The sequence below is a fragment of the Halichoerus grypus genome, chromosome 12 (assembly GCF_964656455.1).
Source record: "Halichoerus grypus chromosome 12, mHalGry1.hap1.1, whole genome shotgun sequence".
Lineage (NCBI taxonomy): Eukaryota > Metazoa > Chordata > Mammalia > Carnivora > Phocidae > Halichoerus > Halichoerus grypus.
In genome coordinates this window covers 48,685,458-48,709,149 of record NC_135723.1, presented here as the reverse complement: position 1 = coordinate 48,709,149, position 23,692 = coordinate 48,685,458, and the positions used below count along the sequence as shown (strand labels likewise).

At 34.3% G+C, this 23,692-nt stretch overlaps 1 protein-coding gene across 1 annotated transcript in view; it reads left to right on the top strand.

Moving 5' to 3' along the window:
• The window catches only part of AGMO (alkylglycerol monooxygenase), a 372,856-nt gene that overhangs the window by 24,761 nt on the left and 324,403 nt on the right, over positions 1-23,692 (top strand). Inside the window, exon 2 of the mRNA XM_036068884.2 lies at positions 22,768-23,042. Within this exon, the coding sequence (XP_035924777.1) occupies positions 22,920-23,042 (123 nt within the window). The 5' untranslated portion in view covers positions 22,768-22,919. The remainder of the gene's footprint in view (positions 1-22,767; positions 23,043-23,692) is intronic.

The following is a 23,692-nucleotide window of genomic DNA, read 5'->3' as shown; positions in this document are numbered from 1 at the left end:
GATCATTAAGTGTCTGCAAAAATGGTAATATCAACCTCTGCTATAATCACTAGAATCACAATTATGTCAAACGTAACTACAGAACTAGGGAGAAAAAGAAGAAAAGAATAAAAGCCCTTACCTGGCTGGCTCAGTTGGTTGACCATCCGACTCTTGATTTCAGCTCAGATCATGATCTCAGGCCCCTGGGATAGAGCCTTGTGTCAGGCTCACACTCAGCACAGAATCTTCTTGTCCCTCTCCCTCTGCTTCTGCCCCTGCTCTCTCTCTTTCCCTCAAATAAATAAATAAATAAATAAATAAATAAATAAATAAAATCTTTAAAAAAATAAAATTAAGAACAAAAAAACCCCAAACAAACCCTTGAAGAATAGGGAGAACATGCAGAAAATATATTTTAAGATGATAGACTTAAATCTGGCTATATCAACAATTACATTAAATATGAATGTTCTATGTACCACAATTATCAGGAAGCACTTTTCAGATTGAATTTTATAGCAAGGCCAAATAGCAGTGTATGGTTATAGGAAATAACCATTTATTTAATGTTTAAATATAAAGATGCAAATAGATTAAATATAAAGATGCAAATAGATTAAAAGTAAAAGGGTAGAAGAAGATATCCAATGTTAGCACTAACCAAAAGAAATCTGGAATGGTTATATTAATATTAGGCACAGTAGGTTTCAGAGCCAAAATATAACCACTGCTAAAGAAAGCTATTTCCTAATGATAAAGAGCCTGCATTAAGATGAAATAGCAATTCTACATATTTATCACCTAATAACAGAGTGCCAAAATACATGAAGGAAAAACTTAATAGAATTGCAAGAAAGGAAAAAAATCCATATTTATAGTCAGAGACTGTAATACCACCCCTCCCAAAAATAAATTGAACAAGCAGAAATCAGTAAGGATATAAAAACTTAAATACTGTCAACTAAATTTGTTTGTTTGGCATTTACTCACCATTTCACCAAACAACAGCAGAAGACACTCCTTTTGTATTTTTTCCCTAGTGCATAGGGAACATTTAGATAGAGGATCTCTTTGGGGTTATAAAACAAGTCTCAATAAATGTAAAAGGTTTCAAGTCTAACAAAATGCATCCTTTAAACACACTGTAACTAAATTAGAAATCAATAGTGGATCTCTAGAAAACACTCAGGTATTTGGAAAATAAATAACACACAGCAATAACCATGTGTCAAAGAATAAATCATGAAAGGAATAAAAAATCTTTTAAACTAAATAAAAACAAAAATGTAAAATCAAAATTTATCTTTATTCTTAGATGACATCGTCATATATATGTATATACATATACATATATATATACATATACATATATATATATATAATATCTACAAAATGCCTACTAGAACTAGTTAGTGTTTAACAAGGTTTTGGGAGGTAAAACAAGATTAATTGCACTTTTAAAGGCTAGCAGCAACACCTAGAAACTGAAAGTAAAAAAGGAGTACCATTTACAATAGCATCAGAAATTATGAAATAAGGATAAATTTGACAAAATTTATGCAACAACCGTATGCAAAAGGCTATAATACAGAGTGAGAAAAAAAGAAGTCCTAAATAAGTGGAAAGACGTATCAAATTCATAGATCAGAAGGCTGAAAACTTTTAAGATACTAATTCTATCCAAATTGATCTATAGATTCCATATAATACCAATTAAAATCCTATTAGGTTTTTTGTAGAAATTGGCATACAAATTCTAAAACTTATATTGAAATTCAAATAATCTAGAACAGGCAAAATAAATTTGAATAAGAACAAATACTTTGAGAATTAATACTATCTGATTTCAATACTTAACTATAAAGCTACAATAATCAAGAAAATATGTTATTGTAAAGGTAGAAAAATACAAGAGTGAACAGAATACAGGATCCAGAAATAAGTTTACACATATATGGACAACTGTTTTTTAACAAAGAAGACTGTATTTTCTCCACTGAAAAGGCTGTATTTTCTCCACTGAATTGCTTTTGCTTTAAGGCAAGTATAGTCTTTACAGTATTGCTGGAACAATTGGTTATCCAAATCCAAAAAAAAAAAAAAGAACTTTGATCTATATCTTTCACAATAAACAAAAATAACGAAACATTTTGTGTACCTAATATAAAACCTAACACTATAAAACTTGTAGAACATAGGAGAAAACATTTGTTTCCATGGGTTAGACAAAAGATTTTTTTAAGAAAGATTTTTCTAAATATAACACTGGAAGCATAATATATAAAACAAAAATGTTGATAAGCTGGACTTCATCAAAATAAAAAAAAAAAAACTTCTATGTTTCAAGAGATACTCTGAAGAGAATATAAAGACAAACCAGATACTGGGAGAAAATAAATTCAAAACACATATTTGACAAAGGACTCATCAAAATATGTAATAAACTCTCAAAACTCAATTAAAAAAAAACAGAAACAACTAAAAAAAAACACAACTCAGTAGAAAGATGGGCAATATATTTGAATAGACAACTCACCAGAAAAATTACACAGGTGGCGAATAAGCACATGAAAAGATATTCAACATTAATGTTCATTAGGAAAATGTGAAATAAGACCACGATGTGATATCACTACACACCTTTTTTTAAAGGCTAAAGTTAAAAAAGACTGACTATTCCAAGTATTGCCAAAGATAAGAACTCACTCTTGTACACTGTTGGTAGAATTTTAAATTAGTAAGTACTTACTTTGGACAGCAGTTTGGCTGTTCTTAAAAAGTTAAATACAAAAAAGATAAGTTAAATACACGCTTACCATATGATCCATCCATTCTACTCCTAGGTATTTTCCCTAGAGAAATCGAAGCATATATTCATACAAAGATGTGCAGATGAGTGTTTGCAGCAGCTTTATTAGTTATAGTAAAAAAAACTGCAAAATACTCAATGTTCATCAACAAATGAATGGGTAAACAAATTGTAGAATATCCATATAATGGATTTTGTTCAACAATTAAAGTGAGTAAACCTGATACATACAACAAGTTGGATGACTCACAAATGCTGAGTGAAAAAAACCAAAATGAAAAAGACTATAGTTCCTACTATATTATTACATTCAAAGAACATTTTAGAAAATGTGGACTTGTAGTGACCAATGGGGATGGAATTTGGGGGCAGAAGTAGAGTAATGTATTATAAAGGTCATGAGGAACTTTGGAGCATGACAAATATATTCATTATCTTGATGGTGGTGGTAATTTCATGGGTATAGAGATAGACATATGAATACTGTACTTTAAATATATACAGTTTGTGTATGTAGATTGTACCTTAATAAAGTTTAAAATATGTTGATCCATGTTGCACTTTGAATCATTTGTCTATGCATGATTTTGCAATGACATGCATTAGTTATTAGAAAATATCTGTCAACAGAATTACACTATCAAGCTGATGGTGGCCTATATAAATTTTCCAAGATGATACTTTTCATTTGGAAGCTAGAATTATTGTTGAAGTGGCAGGCTTATTTGGTTCAGTTTCTTGAAAATGTCTCAAGTACTAAACCCTGAATAACTCTAATATGTCCATTGTTCCTTTATGTCAAAGATTTCCATGGAAAAAGTGAATAGTTAAGCTCACAAGTCAATCACAAAAGTGATTTTTCTTGAGACATCTATTATACTTCATTAGGCAACAACAGTGTTTTGTGAGCAGTTCCCATTTTGTCAAGCAGAATATTACAAAGGTATGAACTCAAAGATTGAGATTTAATAAAATTAACATTTTTAACTGCTTGAGCAAGGACATTTTTTCAGTGTAACTGTTTTTTTTTTCTTTTGTTTTGCTCTGCCAGTCTGTTGTGCTAAAGAGTACAGTGATTCCTACCTAGCATAATTTGTTATCAGCAATTTTACTCACTATTGCTTTTGCACACAATGAAAAAGACAGATAATGTCTTAGAGCTATTGTGAAAATAGTTTTGACTTTTCAGCCCCTAAAAAGGTCTTTGGGAACCACAGGATTCTGTAGCCCATTTTCAGAACTGCTGGAAATGATTACATAATTAAAGGATAGAATAAAATTGAGGTATTATAAAGGCGAATAGTACAAGAAACAAACAAAAAAGAACAATTAAAAACACCTGGGAGAAAAAAAACTAAAGGGGTAAATTATGCTCCAAATATGAAGCAAACTAAAATGTGGCAAGATTTTAAACAGTTGAGAGAGTGTCTCAAACAAGAATGTCAATAACATTTTTCTTGCATAGTCCAGAGTTTCTGACATTGGAACATATGAAAAAGAAATATAATTCTCACATTATTTTTTACCCAGGAATAAAGAATATTTACATAGTTGTATAATTCAGATCTTGTTTATTTATTTCCAACATTTAAAGTAGACAAATCATGTAGTACTTGGTTGGGATTGCAAACTAGATTCACCTGTTAACATTGTGTGAGAGAAGAGCTCACCAAGGATGGGATGTGGCAGTGGAAATCCATTGGCAGGAAAGGTGTAGGAGAGAACAGGCTGCTAAAAAATAAGAGGCAAGAGATACTATTGAACAAGGAACACAGATTTAAATAAATTACTTTAAGTTAACAATTGTAATGCAATATAAACCTCCACATAGTGGCATTTAAAGGAGAAGACTGTGAAGGAGTTTGATGGCACGAACAAGCCAAATCTTCAGTTTTCAGGGCAAGCTAATTAATAGTTAACTGTTGAAACTGATAATCAATATTGGAGTAGAATAGTCATGAAAATAGCCTCTAACAATTAAAATTATACACAGTAGAATTCTGTTTCTAGGAAATTGGACTGAAGTAAGGAGGAAGAATGCTTTTCAACATTGTCTTCTGTAGTGTTTTCTTCAAATAAAAGCAGTGATTAATAATAATTATATAAATAATTATATAAAAATATATTGTACATTAATGTGTATTTGATACATAGTCATATAAATTATTTACATTTAAAAATATGTGTATGGTATATATAATTAAAATAAAATAAATTAATTAAAATAAGTAAATATTTTACCTGTGGTTTAACTCATATGCATTGCTCATCTCTCATAATGATACCTTAAAGTTTGATCTCCTTGAGTTTATAGGCTTTGTTAATTCTTTATATTCTAATGCATAGTATCTAGCCTATGGGATGTGCTCAGTAAATATTGAGTAAATGTATAGCTGTCATGGTATTGTTGTAGTCCCAAGGAATACTGTGACATCCTTTAAAGAATTTCATCTGATATAACTTTACTTTTCTCCACCTATCATTTTAGGGAAATCTAGTATCAAATAAAACTACAGTCTGGTGGTAAGTGTCCTTTTTCAATAAATAGAAAGGAAGAAAGTAATGTTTGTTGAGTGCCTACTCTTTGCCTCCTGAATCATTTTATTTAATCTTTACCACAATCACATGTATGAATTATAATAGCAAGACCATTGCAGTCATCTTGGTTCTGCTGCTTGTCCAGTGTGGGGCAAAATGAAAGAGCCTCATTAAATAGTCATTGAAGAAATATCATTGGAAGTTAAAATCATTTTAGTAAGAAATAGAGAAAACAAAGCATCAGAAACTTGAAGCAAGTTTGTTAGAGTTGTACTAGAACTGGTAAATGGTTTGAAGTATACCCCTGGCCAAGCTCAGAACCTTGGGATCCACATTATGTGCTGGTGCGGCACTGGGAAATAGACTGCCAACTGTGTGTGACAGTTCAGTGTTGTGGGTTTTGTTTTTTAAATTATGTAGTTTTATTTCATTTCAAGGGAAGACTTTGTGTCTGACCGTTGAATGATCTTTTAGAATAATAGTGACAATGTCAGTTCCATCCCTGATTAACAGGCTGATTCTTTGTAGCTACTTTCCTAGACCATGCTACAACTTTATGAGTGGAACACTATTGGCACTCAGTACCTGATTTTTCCCATAAAGAAATGTTCAGGAAATTGAGGTATAAGTGACAGTAGCGATTATATTTAACATTCTTACAACCTCCATGAATCTCACTGCATGGATTTTATCATGTAGCATGTTAAAGAATGAGATTAAATTAAGCCTTGACTTAGCATTGACTTGGATGCTTTACCAAGCAACTTGGTTCAGTCATGATGTCCTAATCCAGGCATATTCCAATGTCTGTTAAATATGTCCGTGCCATTTTTTAAAGTATAACACACACATACCAAGGGAAAAAAAAACCACACCTAACCTATGGATGCTGGCCAAAATTTAGCTTTTGATTTGGCATTCTCTGTACCAAGAGTCTGTGCTATACATGGTAACCAGACTAATAATAAATGTCACATAAATCCCTAAAAATAGACCACTGCCAGTTTTGATATAGTCTGCAAATAGTTGGAAAAGCAACACGAGTCAGTCTTTCAAGGATGTTCTCTTTTTTGTTAACTTGTTTTAATATTCCATGATAACATTAAGTGATAGAAATAAATTGCATTGGCTCAGTTCTGAATAACATTTCAAGTCCAGTAAGTGGCTGCTGATTTCACATTGTTCTGTCTAGCTTCTCTCCAACTTGTACTTTATGAGTTGTGTTTAGGTCCAGTATTCAGAAACTCAAACCAAAAGCATCTGGGGATTCTCTGTTTCGAAGTGTATATGGATCAGGAATAACCTAGAGAAGCGAGAATAAGCCAGCTTTTAAAGTGGGCTAAGTTTCTGATCGCACTCAAGTCTGATGGATATCATCAAGTCTTTTAAATATTTGAATAATTCCCACGAAATAGAATGTAAAAAGTATTTAATGTAAAGCATTCTGAAGTTAGTTTGTGGGAAAGTTTTCTTTTTTAATTCATATTTTAAAATATTCCTATTGTTTGAATCAGACTTCACTATTTCTTTTTTAAAGATTTTATTTATTTATTTGGCAGAGACAGAGACAGAGATAGTGAGAGCAGGAACATAAGCAGCGGGAGTGGGAGAGGGAGAAGCAGGCCTCCCCCTGAGAAGGGAGCTCGATGTGGGACTCAATCCCAGGACCCTGGGATCATGACCTGAGCCAAAGGCAGACGCTTAACGACTGAGCCACCCAGTCGCCCAAGACTTCACTATTTCAATTTTCACAATCTCCCTAGCTGTTCAGTAAACTACATTCTACCTCCTCTTTCTTGCCCCTTTTACAGTTATTTTTTGCTAAGGCATCAAACACATAATAGCCCAAGGATGGGCTCACCTGATTGTCATTAACAGAAGTGCAGGTTCCTCAAAGTTAGGTCTTTGGTTAAATGATTAAAAAAATGATAAAAAAAAATATTGTGTTTACCTTCAGCATAATTATCTTGACTTTGGTCATGTTTTAAATTATAAATATGACCTTGAATAATAATTAAATTATAAATATGACCTTTCTGATACCCAGCTCCCTCATTTGTAAAATGGGATAATATATTCCTCTTTTGATAGAGATTAAATAAAATAATATTTGTCAAACTAGTTATGTAACTATCAGTTTTGAAAATTTTTTGCTAGACCAATTATTTTTTAAATATCTTTAATTTTACTTAAAAATTAACACAATTTTTATAGAAGAAACTTTATATTGTAAACATAAATGAATACTCAATATTTTCCATAGATGGTAATTAAAAAGTAAAACAACAAAAATAAATATCATTAAATAATAACATTTAATAAAAATTTAATAAAAATAAGAACTTAAATGCAAATAATAAATATTTAATTATTTATAAAATGCACGAATGAGAAAATTTCTTAAGTGAGTAAAAGAAACTATTAAAAATCAGTGGGCTAGGAACTCAGCATTCGATTCAATATTGCTTTGTGAACATGAGGTTCTTCATCTATAAGACCTTTCAGTGTTTTTCCTTTCATATCATTTAGCATAAGAATACCAAGTGATATACATGCAACAGGAATAAATAGTGTATCATTGCTAAGATTGTCATTTAAAATTTTAATAGGGGTGGGCAGCCTTACTGTCCATGGAGGAGAGGTTCAATATTTATTAATTTACCTCAGTATGCTTAATTATCAGAAAGACACCACATATCTATAAATTTGAAGACCTTCAGGATTATTCAGGGTTTTAGAGGTAAAATATTAAGTACCTGGATTGGCAAATATGCTGAGGAAGATGACATCTAAGAAAATTCACAATTTTTTTCAAGGAATATTACAATGCAAATTTAAGAAAAAAATATTTAAATTGATAGTTTAAGCAGAGCTGTCAAATACTTCTTATCTTTAAAGTATATTGAAAAAGGGCACCTGGGTGGCTCAGTCAGTTGGGCCATCTGTCTTTGGCTCAGGTCATGATTCCGGGGGGTCCTGGGATCAAGTCCCACGTTGGGCCTCTGCTCGGCAGGGAGTCTGCTTCTCTCTCTCCCTTTACTTCTCCCGCTCTCTCTCTCTCTGTCAAATAAGTAAATAAAATCTTTAAAAAAAAGTATACTGAAAAGGTAGTTCGGGGACAGAAAAAAGACGAGTAGAAATCATGTATTAATGAATTTTAACATTCTTTTCATTGTAGTTTAATTAACATATAATGTCATATTACTTTCAGGTGTACAGTATAATGATTTAACCATGCCATACATTACTCAATGCTAATCAAGATTAAGTGTACTAATCACCTTTATGTATTTCACCCATCCTGACACCTGTCTCCCCTCTAGCAACCACCAGCTTTGTCTCTTTTTTTCTTTGTTGGTTCATTTGTTTTGTTTTTTAAAGTCCACGTATGAGTGAAATCATATGGTACTTGTTTTTCTCTGAATTATTTCACTTATCATTTATACCCTGTAGGTCCAACCATGTTATTGCAAATGGTAAGAGCTCATACCCTTTTCATGGCTGAGTAATATTCCATTGTGTATATATACCATGTCATCCTTACCCATTCTTCTATTGATGGATGTGGGTTGCTTCCATTTTTTGGCTATTGTAAATAATGCTGCAAGAAACATAGGGGTCCATGTATCTTTTCGAATTAGTGCTTTTGTTTTCTTTGGGTTAATACCTAGTAGTGGGATGACTTGATTATATAGTAATTCTATTTTTAATTTTTTGAGGAACCCCCATACTGTTTTCCACAGTGGCTGCACCAGTTTGCATTCCCATTAACTATGAGTTCCTTTTCTCCATATCCTCCCCAATACTTGTTTTTTCTTGTCTTTGATTCTAGTTATTCTGACAGGTGTGAGGTGATACCTAATTGTGGTTTTGATTTGCATTTCCCTGATGATTGAGCATCTTTTCGTGTGTCTGTTGGCCATTTGTATGTCTTCTTTGGAAAAATGTCTATTCAGGTCCTCTGCCCATTTTTAATTGGATTATTATCATTATTACTGGTATTGAGTTATATTTGTTTTTATATATTTTGGATATTAACCCCTTATCATATATATCATCTGCAAGTATCTTCTCCCATTCAGTAGGTACCTTGTTTTGTTGATGATTTTCTTTGCTGTCCAAAGACAGTTTAATTTTGCTTCTGTTTCCCTTGCCTGAGGAGACATATCTAGGAGAATGTTTCTGCAACAGGTGTCAAAGAAAATGCTGCCTATGTTTTCTTCTAGGCATTTTATGGTTTCAAGTCTCATATTTAGGTCTTTAATCCATTTTGAATTTGTCTTTTTGTATGGTGTAAGAAAGTGTTCCAGTTTCATTCTTTCGCATGTAGTTGTCCAGGTTTTCCAACACCATGTGTTTAAGAGACTATATTTTCCCCTTGTGTAGTCTCGCCTCCTTTGTCATAGATTAATTGATCATATAATCATAGGTTTATTTCTGGGCTCTTATTCTGCTTCTGTTTTTGTGCCAGTACCATACTGTTTTTGATTACTACAGCTTTGTAGTTTATATTGAGATCTGGGATGGAGATACCTCCAGCTTTGTTCTTCTTTCTCAAGATTGCTTTGGCTACTTGGGGATTTTTGTGGTTCTGTACAAATTTAGGATTATTTATTCTACTTCTGTGAAAAATGCTGTTGGTATTTTGATAAAGATTGCATTAAATTTGTAGACTGCTTTGATAATACGGACATTTTAAAAATACTGGTTTTTCCATTCTGTGAGCACGGAATACCTTTCCATTTCTTTGTGTCATCTTCAGTTTCTTTCTTCAGTGTTTTATAGTCTTTGGAGTACAGGTCTTCCACCCCTTTGGTTAAGTTTATTCATAGGTATTTTATTATTTTTGGTGCAATATAATGGGAATGTGTTTTTAATTTCTCTGCTACTTCATTATTAGTATATAGAAATGTATCTGATTTCTGTTTATTAATTTTGTATCCTGCAACTTTATTTCATTTATCAGTTCTAGTAGTTTTTTAGTGGAGTCTTCAGGGTTATTAATGTATTAATGGATTTTTAAAAAGAAGTCCAGCATTTCTGCATACTTGTAGGAGACTCTGCTGCAGGTTGGAACTAATTTGAAACTATAACTTGCCAGCTATGCTCCCTTTGCTATTGGGCTGGGAGGCCTCTGCTCGAATGCAGGAATGATCTGGGCTCCTAACCCACTGCCTACCATGAATGCACACAGTAGGACATTGCACGGTCCTAGAGATAAGCATGGATGCTGCATATTATTTCATAGGATGATAATAAGATCTATGAAGTTCAAAAATCCTATGAAGTGGTGTATTTCAAACCTCTCTCTTTCTCTCTCTCTCAATCTGTCATTAATGAAAAGCTGATATACTCAGGATGTTTCTGTACGAAAACAATGAATCGTGGAACACTACATCAAAAACTAATGATGTATGGTGACTAACATAACATAATAAAATAAAATTTAAAAAAACTCTATAGAAACGTGTATACTCTAAAAAGTGGCAACCTTCACAGAGGTAATTATATAGGAAAGATCACAGCCTTGACAATGGTGGTAGGAGGAGGGTGGCAGTGATAAACAATGATGAGCTCAATATTGACATTTCCAGGAGTTAAATGGATAGACCATAAGGTCTGTGTATGTTTAAATTTTTAAAGAATATGCCCGACAGCTTTCCATCATGATTTTACCATTTTCTATTCCCGTCAGTAGTTAATGAGGGTCCATATCCTCACATTCTGTCCATATCCTTACAAACACTCAGTATCACCAGTCTTTTAAATTTTATCCTAGAATGGATAGATGTGTAGTGGTTTTAATTTTCATTTCCCTAACAACTAGTGACATTGATTATTTAGGTGCTAATTTGCCATCTGAATGATCTTTGGTGAAGTGTCTATTCAAATCTCTTTTGAAAGTAGGTTGCTTTTGAGTTTTGAGTTATTTGTTGATCTTGGATCCAAGTCTTTTATCAAATATAAGATTTATAAAAAATTTTTCCCAGTCTGGGTCATCTTTTCATTTTCATAACAGTGACTTTTAAGGAGTAGAAATTTTAAATTTTGATGTAGTTCTGAGACAGTGGGGAAGGTGCAGAAAGTATGTGGTTTTGGATATGTTTGTGTGAGGTGTCTTCCCTTTTATTTTGAAAAATCCTTATGACTTAGGAGGGTTTTTTTTCATGAATGAAAGAGTAGCGATCAGATCATGAGGCAACCGATTCATTCCTCTGAAGAGGGCAATTAATTTTCCAGCGGTGGCAATAAAAGTGAACAGTTATCTTTTGAATACTTCTAATTTCAAATGGGATACAAGGATTCTTTACTAGGTGAGAGCAACAATATCACAGTGATTCATTATGGTTCAAACAAATTCTGGTAGTGTGGTGGAGTCATCCAGCCTCAAGGACAAAGTTAGACATTCAGGTTATATCAGCAAGTTGGGACTGTCCTTTTCCAACAAGAATCCCCCATGATGTAATGTATGGTGATTAACATAACAATAAAAATTTTTTTAAAAAGTTAAAAAAAAAAAAAAGAATTCCCCCCCCCCCCCCCAGAGGAGGATTCCTGAACTTCCTGGAGAAGGAAGACATGGGGAGACCATGCGGAAACATGTGTTAATAACTGTTTTTTTTTCTAATGCATTGTAGACCTTTATTTACTGCACCCCAAACTGAGGATTCAGATATCCCCGTTAGATATTTGAAGTACGTGAGTGGCAGGGTTCCTTCCTTATACAAAACAGAGAATAAGTTTAATCCCCTTCCACCAAGAAAAAGCTTGAAGTAAAAGTCAACTATGATTCAAAAGTATTGACATGCGTTTATTTGGGAAGATAATTCTTGAAATAAAAATAAAATGCAATGAAAAATTCATCAGTTTGGAATTGGATCATGAATTAGTTCCTAAACATCTTTAGTTTTTTCCATTTGCATCACCAGCAGCCTGATCCCAGTAGAAATTGGCTCTTCTTAATTACAGTATGTGCTTCTGTGAGGATAATAAAAATTTACAAGTGTCTCCTGAGAATGCCTGTCAAAATGAGGCACTAACTAGAGAATTGCTCATTTTATTCGTTAAACAATCTATTAACTTTTCTTTACCTCATGACAAGATGGAATTAAAATATCTAACACCAATATACTCAATAAAGTTTAATTCAACAGAGTAAAATAGGTGATAAAAATTAAGCAAGGAAAACATAGGCAGGAATCAATGTGGATCCAGGGGTGAGTTTGGTATGCTACCACTTGAGTGCTATACACTAGCATAAATCTAGCATAAATTTGGCACTAAGCTACATATTAAACCATCTGAAGTGGGAAACATGATTAGGTAGGTGATTCATAGCATCCATAAAATTAAATAGCGCTAGTGCTGTTCAGGAGAAACACATTATTCTTGGTACTGAAACTAGGGAGAAATTCCTAACCACATGTCCTAGAGAATGATAAGACCTGGATTTATGTCTACGATGAATTGCTTCAACTCTGCTTCATAAAAGAAGGTTCACAGGTCCTTTCATCAGCAGGCAGCAGTTCCTGTGATGGATATTTAGGTAAAAGACTTTGTCTGATCTGCTGGTATTATTAGAAACACACTTTTGTATGTAGTATAGAACACTAATCTTGCCTTTTTACTTATTTTGAATAATATACAAGGCTTTCATAGGATTTTTCCCTTAGATTATGGGCAATAATTACCATGACCAAAGATAAGTGTCCATTCTTTCCCTAAAAGAGAAACGGCCATACAGAGACCCTAATTTAACTAGCAATCCCCAAACCATGCAGTATGTGATACATGTTCTACAAGGTATTCACAAGTGTGAGAGTAATACGAATTCTGCAGTAAATTACAGTTGAGAAACTGCAAGTTGAGCAAATTAAAATAAATTTATTTGCTGCTGCACTTGTCAGAACCTTTAAAATATTTGTTACTCACGAGATTAATCTCTAAGTGAGTGGTATATGCATTACTTTGTATTTTCCAAACTTATTTTCCAAAAGAAATTCTTCTCTTTGCAGAGAACCTCATGAGCTATTTCAAGAAATACTCTTGAGATCTTCCACATTCTTTTATTCTGCACTGTGCATTTGGGTTAACTCCAACACTGACTCAAAATCAATCCTATAAAGAACAAGTTACATCCATTCTGACACTGATATGTGTGCAGCACTTTGAGTTGCTCTTTTGGCACTGACTACTGTTAAAATAACAATGAGATGTATTAGCTTGATGGGATTTTAAAGAAATAACTTCTGAAATACTATTTGTTTTTTATGCTCTGAACTCAAGTGTATGCCATAAATTTCTTTAAAGATCATGTTCTACCTGATCTTTGCCTTCTAAGCTGTGGAGAGGACTTTGGCCAAAAGTAATAAAAATCTGATCTAAGAAAATAGAGATTGATTTAAGTTTCATATGGTACCAGTTTCTAATGAAAAGTATTAATACAAAGGATTCAAACACTCTTAGAGACAATATTAAAATTTTGGCAACAAATAGCTATATTCTTTTAAAAAATGCCCTCAAAACATATAGGAATGAAAATAATGAACATTGTGTTATGACAATATATTCTCCACAAATTATGCAGCCTTTTAGGTCTGAAAAAGATAATGAAAATAAAAATAAGCCTGCATATACCAAGGGCTAGAAAGCATGCAGAGCAACTAGACGTCTCATACTGGTGGGGATACCATGCTAAATGGTACATACAATTAGGGAAGCAGTTTGGCAGTTTCTTAAAATATATGCTTTCTCTACTGTATCTTAAAATAAGAACAGGATGGATCATTTCAATTACTTCTGTAATGAGACTATTCATAGTAATGTGACAGTTAGATTTTATGTTTTCTGTATTTGAACTACAAAAATGTTGTCATGCAAATAAAATCAATGTAAAAAATGGTTCTCAAATTAAAATAAGGATTGTTTATGCATACAGACATGGTTGAAGAGTCTATATGTGGAAATCATTCTTATGTTTGGCTTGTAGCTCTTCTATTCTTGTCAGCACTTCTTCTTTCTATTCATAGCTGAATCTCCTATTTTGAGCTTTCAGCTCTAGATTTATATATCCAACTGCTGGACCCATCTCCACTTAGATGCCCACAGGCATCTCATATCACGTTTAAAGCCAAATCCCTCGGTTTGTCTGTTGTAGTAAACAAAACTCTTCTTTCGTTTGCTTAAACCAAACTTGAAAGTACATATGTTTCCTCATCCAGTCTGTTAGTAAACCTTGTCAGCTTTACCATCAAAAGTATCCAGAATCTTTCCACTTCTCACTGCTTCCACTGAAGCCATCCTAGTGAAAGTCACCAACAACATGTAGTACCTGGACTACCTCAATCACTTCTCTACAGGCCCCTCCCCCTTTAAAGTCTATTCTTCACAGGGAAACCAGACTGATGGTTTTAATACCTACCTCGGATTATGTGACGCTTCTGTTCAAAACCTTCTAGTGCTTTTTTGTTGACATTAGGGCACCATTAGACTCAAAGAATAACAACTGAAACACAAAACACATTATAAGTTTAAATTTTGCTTACCTACTACTCTACATTGTATGAATTCTTGAACACTACATCTGAAATTAATGATGTACTGTATGTTGGTAATTGAATTCAAATAAAAAAAATAATCTAAATTGATAGAGAGCTCTCCCAGGTTGTGATTCAGAGAGCAAATCATCTGCCGTTTTTAGGCTTTGTCATTCATCATGAGGCTTCCAATTTTTTAAAAAGTGCACTTAAAATTATACATAGAGTGTGGACTCATTTATGTAAAATAATGTCCCTGAGAAAACCTTAAACATGAATGTACATTAAAATATTAATAAGGCACTAATCTGATTGGTGGGATTATGATGACTTTTTTTCTTAAGTATGTTCTGCATTTTTCTCTTATTTCTATAGTGAACATATATTGTTTTTATAATTGCAGAAAAAATAAACTTTTAAAAATGGTGATGTAAGAGAAGAAATTGTCTCAAATGATGAAAGAGAAGGATGTATGGAGAAGTGTTACAGACTGACTTGTGACTCCCCAAAATTCATATGTTGAGGCCCTGCACCCCAACGTTACTGGGTTTGGAGATATCTAAGGTTAAATGAGGTCACAAGAGTAGGATCTGATAGGACTGGTGTCCTTATAATAAAAGGAGAAACAACAGGAATGCAGGTCAGGGTCCCCTTTCTTGAATCCACCTTGAAGTTCACCTTGATGTGTTATTCTTAACAATTAGTAGAAAGATGACTAGCTATTTCTCCAACCCAGTTTTTCAAAAGCAGAGTTTGATCCCTCTGCTGTATTAGATAAACCCTGTAATCTGTAAATACTCAGAACTGGTGATAAGAGATATGGCTGAAACTGGCTCACTCTAATTGGAGTGATTTTGCCTTTAGGGCCAATGACAGCTCAGGAGGATGGAACCATCTGGGGTGGAAGGGAGTATAGAATTTCTCACAGAAGAGAAAAGCCAGGGACCGAGAAGCTTTTCTATAAACAAATTCTTTTTTCCCAGTTGGCAAATTGTCCAAAATCAAAAGGCAAATTTTTTGACTGGAAACCCTCCATAATAGGCCATCAACACTCCCCAGCCTCAATAGATAGAAATTACAGAAAGACTATATTAAATGGTCTTTTTGTATGACTGGTGTAGAGGAGGCCAAAGAGCAAGAATCAAGACAAGGAAAGCTAGTTAGAAATACAACAATTCCAACCTACTAAAAAAGCATGCAGAGATTGGTAGAGACTGACCATATTCACATCCCCTCCTCCACCTCCTTAGGTTGAACTGATGAGATGAACCTAAACTCTGAAGTGCCACATACACCTGGAGGTATATTACCAAGAAATAGTTATCCACATCTTTTAGGGGTGGGAGAAGCATAGAAAGACCTGTATCCATTCAAGAATAAACAAATTGAGGATGAGGGCAGAGAAAAAGATTGCCAAAAGTAGATGAAGGACTTCCTTATGATCCCCCAGGAAATTAAGAATAATTTTAGGCAGAACTGTTTATGCACATGAAGAAGTTAAATAGGAAATAAATTAGAAGGAAAATGAAATTATGTGATAAGAAATAGACATAATAGGGGAACTAAGACAGTTAAGGGAAGAGTTTAAGAAAACAAATAATGTCAATGTAGAATTTAAAGTAGAACCAGAAGGAAGAAACAGTGAAAAAAGATACCAAAAGTATTGGTTTGAATAAACCAGTTGCATTACAAAACAAAAGATGAAAAAGCTCAGAGACAATATGTGAATATGGAAGACAAATGGGATCTGATAAACAGATAAATCACATTTGTGAAGAAGTATAAAAAATAAATGGAACAAAAATAACAGGAAAAAAAACCCAGAAGATTTCCTTGAAGTAAAGGAGGGTTTGAAATCTGAGCTTCAAGAAGCTTACTTCTTCAAGATATACCTATAGGAAGAAATAGCACACCAAAATGATTTAATTTCAAAGGCGTAAAAATATTCCACAAGCATGCAAGAGGCAGAACTGAGTAACCTAAGGGGGAAAAAAGTCACATTGAACTCAGACTTAATATTACTCTGAAATGTTAAATGCTAAAAGAAAATGCAGAATAGTATGTGAAGATTCTCTCCCTCCCCTTCTCTTGTAATGAGCATCACATAAAAAATTGTTTTTACATGATTTATAATTTTATAAACATTAAGGCTAAGTATCACATGCAGAAGAGACTGTGATGAAGACTTCCTGTAATTACTAAAAATTGTCCTGTCTTGTGTTAGTTAGAAGTTTATTGCTTCTTGGGATGCTTGTGTGACTCAGTTAAGTGTCCGACTCTTGATTTCAGTTCGGGTTATGACCTCAGAGTCATGAGATCAAGCCCCATGTCAGGCTCTGCACTGAGTGTGGAGCTTGCTTGGGATTCTCTCTCTCCCTTTGCCCCTTTCTTCCTCCCCTCACTCGAGCTCTCTCTCCTTTCTCTCTAAGGATAAAAAAAAAAAAAAAGTTTATTGCCTCTCATCTCCAAATTCATACTTTATTGGCTGACTGTGAAAATGGATCTGAGTCTTTTAAATATTTTTTCTGTGCTAGCCGAGATGATGCTAAGCTTTGTCAGAAGCAAGCCCTGGATAGTCATTGTTGAAGGCACAATGCTGTGGGCATAGTGGGCAGGTTGTGCATTCCATGGACAAGGGCGAGTCCAGTCTGATGGTCAACTAGTGAACATGGTCCTCTCAACGACCTCTTCCAACACAATTTCCAGTAAGTTCCTCAGTCCAGCCCCAAGGGTAGTGGCTACTTCTTACTTCTGCTATTCCTATATTTTTTAGAGTTCCCTCAATTTTTATTAGGCACTCCCTCATTACTCCAGTTCCCTATTATAGCTGACAATTCTTTTTTATTTACTTACTTGTGTGAAGTAGAATTAACATACAGTGTTATGTTACTTTCAGGTGTACAATCTAGTGATTCAGTAATTCTCTACATCACTCAGTGCTCATCACAATAAGTATACTCTCAAACCCCTTTATTTTGCCCATCTCACTGCCCATCTCCTTTCGGGCAACCAACACTTGTTCTCCTATTTGAGTCTGTTTGTCTGTCTTTTTCTTCTGTGTTTGTTCATTTCTTTTTCTTAAACCCCACATATGAGTGAAGTCATATGGCATTTGTCTTTGCCTGCCTTACTTCAGTTAGCTTTGTGCCCTCTAGGCCCATCCATGTTGTTGCAAATGACAAGATCTCATTATTTTCTATGTCTGAGTAGTGTTCCATTGTGTGTATATACCACTTCTTTATCCATTCATCAATGGATGGACACTTGGGTTGCTTCCATAATTTGGCAATTGTTAATAGTGCTGCAATAAACATAGGGGTGCATATGTCTTTTCAAATTAGTCTTTTCATTTTCTCTGAGTAAATTTCCAGTAGTGGAATTACTGGATCATGTGGTAATTCTACTTTTAATTTTTTGAGGACCCTCCACTGTTTTTCATAGTGGCTGTGCCAATTTTCATTCCACCAACAATGTACAAGAGTTACTTTTTCTCCACATCCTCACCAACACTTGTTATTTTTGCCTTTTTTATTTCAGCCATTCGGACAGGTGTGAGGTGATATCTCATTGTGGTTTTGACTTGCATTTTCTTGATGATTAGTGATGTTGAGCATCTTTTCATGTGTCGTTGGCCTTCTGTATGTCTTCTTTGGAAAGATGTTTGTTCAGGTCCTCTGCCCATTTTTATTTGAATTATTTGTATTTTTTAGTGTTGAATTGTACAAATTTATACATACACACACACATACACACACACGATATTAACCCCTTATCAGATATATAATTTCCAAGTATCTTCTCTGATTCAGTATGTTGCCTTGTCATTTTGTTGATGATTTCCCTTTCTGTGAAAAAGCTTTTTATGTTGGTGTAGTCCCAGTGGTTTACTTTGGCTTTTGTTTCTCTTGCCTAAGGAGACATATCTAGAAAAATATTTCTACAGACTATGTCAAAACTGACAATTCTTTATATTAAACTTTCCCTGTTCAAATTACTGTGATCTCTCTTTCTTGACTGGACAGTTATCAGTATCACTAGAAGTTCCATATCAGCTTTTTAAAAAATGTATCTGTTCAGTACAAAAAGCTTCTGATGTCTTTTTGTTCTGATTTATTTGCAAATGAGAGCATAGTGCAGCAGGTTGTCATGTCTTGAGTTCTCACGGGATGCTTATCCCTCATATCAGGCTCTTCCTAAGCATTTTCACTTTAATTAGGTGAAAGAAGGGACTGCCAACAAGGCCCATTGACTAGGAGTTTTGGATAGAAACCTGAAGGAAAGCACCTGGAACTATCTCAGGCTTCCTCTTTCTGGTTCTGGTATAGGCTTTAAACCATCTATTCCATATATCTTGTTTCACCTGACAGGTTTCTAGCCAAAGTGTTTTGTCTCTGTTGATTTTGGGGGGAATTAATTTTTGAGCTAGAGATTTTATATTTAGCCAAGGTATTCTTCACATATATGGGTAAAAAAATCATGGTAAGATATACAATTATATTTATAACCTTCTGGTGAAAAAAAAGAAGAAAAGAAAGAAAACTTTGCCACCTGTGCCAGTACAAAAAAAAAAAAAAACAAAGAATGAAGAGGATAGGGGCACCTGGCTGGCTCAGTTGGTGGAGTGTGTGACTCTTGATCTCAGGGTTGTGGGCTTGAGCCCCATATTGGGGGAGAGATTACTTAAAAATAAAATCTTTAAAAAAAAGAATGGAGAGGATAAGGAATTGGTAGTTAGCATTGGCATCACTTAAATATAGAGTGAGGTTTAAATGATGGTAGTGTCTCTGTTCATTTGTTCCAGACAGGTTTATTGAGTGCCTGTGATGTCAATTCTTCCAAATCAATCCATGAATTTAATGAAGTTCCACTTAAAATGCCAATAGAATTTTTCAAGTTTAGTTTAAATAGATTCATTAGAACAAATGTGAAAAATAGTTTAAAATTTTTGAAAAACAACTCACAAATCAAAAGTTGTTCTACAAGTTACTAGAATTTATTATGGTAGTATACTAATTATGACAACATGATAGAGTACAAGAATAGATACATACATCAGTGGGACAGAGTGGAGAGCCTGGAAACGGTGCAGATATGTCAAAGAACAGTGTGGAAAGTAGTGACTTTAAGTAATGGTATGGGAAGAACTGGGATCCATCCAGGGTAGGGAGGGAGGGTATAACATGAAATAATGACTTCATACCATATAGAAACTGAACTCCAGATGACTAAAGGAACAACTGAAAAGTCCTAGAAGAAAACACAGAAGGTTATTTTTATTTTTGTAGAATTCTGGAAGAAAACACAGAAGCTTATTTTTGTAGAATTCTGGTGAAGAAAACATTCATGAACAAGACCCAAAGGCAGAAGTAATAAAATAAAAGATAGCAGTATGCACAAAGTTACAATTGCTGTATGACAACATATAGGTAACAAAGTCGAAAAAAAATAAAGACTGAGAGAACATTTGCCATATACAGGAGCAAAATAAATATATATATGTAGAATACAAATAGCGTATAAATCAATACAGAAAGACAATATAAAATCACATGCAACATATATTTAAAAATAAATCACACACTAAGAAAAACAAATGACTAATAAATGTATTGCAAAGATTTTCAAAGTCACTAGGGAAATGGAAATTAAGGCAAGATGTCATTTTTCCCAATAGGCTTAAAACTATCAACAATTGAGAGTATCCAGTGTTAACAAGAGTGAAAGACAATTTTGGAGGTGAATTTGGCAGCAACTATCAAAGCATAAATTTTACATACCGTTCAACAACATAATTCCACTGCTAGGAATTTATTTAATACAAAATGTACACAAGTGTACGAGATATTTATACCATGATGTTCATTGTTGCATTAAGTTTATTAGCTAAAACTGGAAAACTACACTTAATTGCACAACGGTGGAGAAACAGTTAAGTAAGTTATAATGGTGTGCTGGTCCTTGGTTGGCTTTTTCCTTGGATGCATTCCTCCCCTTCTTCCCTGTTCTGTATTCCCTCCAGGCCAGAGACTTCCTCTCCTAGGCTTTTCTTTTAACTGGCTTTGACTCACTTAGGCCAATGGGAGGTATTGCTGGGAGATTGGTTGGCTGTAAGAAGGGAGTAGCCATCATACTCTTTTCTAATCGTCTTACATTTGTTACTGTTTTGGGGGGTTTGTTCCATGGCCGATGATCTTCTTAGGCCCATTGTGGTTCAGACCTTCCATGTGTGACCCAGTCCCTGAGCTGCATTAACACACCCTCCTTTTTTTTGTCCCTATAGCTTAAAGATGCTAGTGACTTCCTATTGATATTAATCCCTAGATTTCTTCTTTCTTCTCATTTGATTTTTCACTTCTTTTATAATTTCTGTAACTGATTCTTTGTATTAATGTTCTGCTACTTTAACTACTTAAAATGATTTTGTATTACTTCTTGGAATGTACACACATATGCACACATAGACCTCTGCAGCCAGTGTGGCGGGGGGGAGGCTGTCTAACCACATGCTCAGTGGAGCAAACGTCTGATAAGTTGATGACTCCACAATAACTCAGGTTGTGCCACTTTTCCAATGCTGACTTCCACAAATAAGTGTCAGGTTTTTTTCAAGATGAAGCACCATACTTATTCCTAACCATGTAACATGCATGTGTAAAAGTGTAGTACAATTTTTGTTAGGTCTCGATCTTCTTTTTTTTTCCTTATGGATCATTACAAAGTTTTTGAGTATTGTACCCAAATCCCATTTTTCTCATAAGCCTCATAGTTTTTATTGCACAACTTTGCAAACTATCCTGATTTTTAGCAGTTTGTATGTCATGTAACAGCAGAATTGACTATTCATACACCAAAATGTTAATAGTGTCTCTGGGTAGCAGTTTATTTATTGTTTATCTACAGTTTCTATTTTTTCCTAAAATAATCATGTATTGATAATTTAATGAAATTTACATAAACATGTTTAAAAGATGAGTTGGTAGCTAAAGGGTGATCATAGCCATTCTAGGTGAAGGGCTGAGGCTGTTCAGGAAACCCCCTCATTCACTGGTGATGCAATCAATGAAGTGCCCTCTAATCTCCCTGAAAGGCATAATCAACTTAGGCTCCTCCTGCAAAACACAGATCCAGTCTTGCAGCAACATCTTGGCAGCTTCTTCAATCAGAGAGTCCCCATAAGTGCTCAGAAGAATACGCATGTGATCAGTCAAGGTTCCACTAAACATGGTAGATCATGTAACAAGCCAAATGCCTCTAAATTGGTTGGCAAACATTCAGAAGTTAACACCATACAAATCCAGAAATCTATAGGCAATAACCAGTGTGATACAGTCAGTGTTTACTGCCTTTGAAGCTTAGTCTTACTGAGATTAGAGCACCCTGTCCTTGCAGGAAATAGGACTCTGTGAGGAGACGACACACAGAACACAATGTGAATTTCAAAGAAAAAAAAAAAAGAATTTTCCTTTTGTGATCTGAGTCTTGAATTGCTGTCCACTTTTTCAGAGTGAACTTTCACCTGTTAGCACTTTTTTCTTCCCCTTTCTAAGGCTGTATCATGTTTTTGTTTTGTTTGTTTTTCTTTTTCTTTTTCTTTCTTTCTTTCTTTCTTTCTTTCTTTCTCTTTCTTTCTTTCTTTCTTTCTTTCTTTCCTTTCTTTCTTTCTTTCTTTCTTTCTTTCTTTCTTTCTTTTCTTTCTTTCTTTCCTTCTTTCTTTCTTTCTTTCTTTCTTTCTTTCTTCCTTTCTTTCTTCTTTTCTTTTTTTTTTGATGTTAAGTTACTCCACCTACAATCAAACTCCAGTGTTTATCTTTGATTCCTCCCCTTTCCCTCCCTCACGTGTCCTACACCCACTGAACTCTGAACTCTTTCTTGGTGCCTGTGTTTTCCTGTCTCTCTACACAGAATCCTCTGTTGGCTGTGTTCTCCGTGGAGCTTTGTTTCTAGCTGTTCTCTGACCAAGGGCTTGTTCTGTGCAGCTCAGCTCTTTGTTCAGCCTCTGGATTCAACCACTGAATCACAAATATTCTCCAGCTGGGAATCAGACAAGGGCAGACATGAACCCAGAAGCCCAACAGGATGTTTCAGTTTCCCAGGGAATTCGCATGATCTTTTATATGATGAAGCCCAATGAAACGTCATTCCAAACCCTGGAAGAGGTGCCTGATTATGTAAAGCAGGTGAGACTATCTGGGAAAAGGCCACTGTTGCTTTTGTCTTAATAAGAAGTACGTTAAACACATCCTGGGGTTTTGTTCACTTTCGTTCTTCAAATTATTAAATTCTAATAAAAAATAATTCAGCTTTATAAAGGCACGGAGCAACATTAGAATTTCTACTTGAATTGAATTTCTGTACAATATCAATAACCAGTTTCTCCTACTAAACTCCTCTCCTTGGATATGTCACTACAGAATATGATAAAGCTTTACAAAGTTTTCCTAGACCACAGTGGTGTTACAAATTTAGTTGTCAGAAGCTCAGTGTCAAATGGTTATATGACATCAGTAAACTTTGTAACAATTTTGGTTTTAAAGGGCAAACCACCTCCCAGGAAACTATTTCCTCTTTAATTTGGTAGAGTAGTTCTGCAGAATGGATACAGAGCTGACTGAGTCCAACTCTGACTTCCTAAGTTTGAACTTGAACCAAGTTTTCTTTGAAATTCTGAAGTGTTCAGAGGTACTTTTTACTTCTGGTTCCTGGCTATGATTAGAAGTGGAAATATCCAGAATTAGAACTTGAATACCTAAGTTCCCCACCCTGTCAAAGTTGTTCCTATAACACTTACTAGTTCAGACCAGAAATAAGGGGAAAAAAAATGACATCA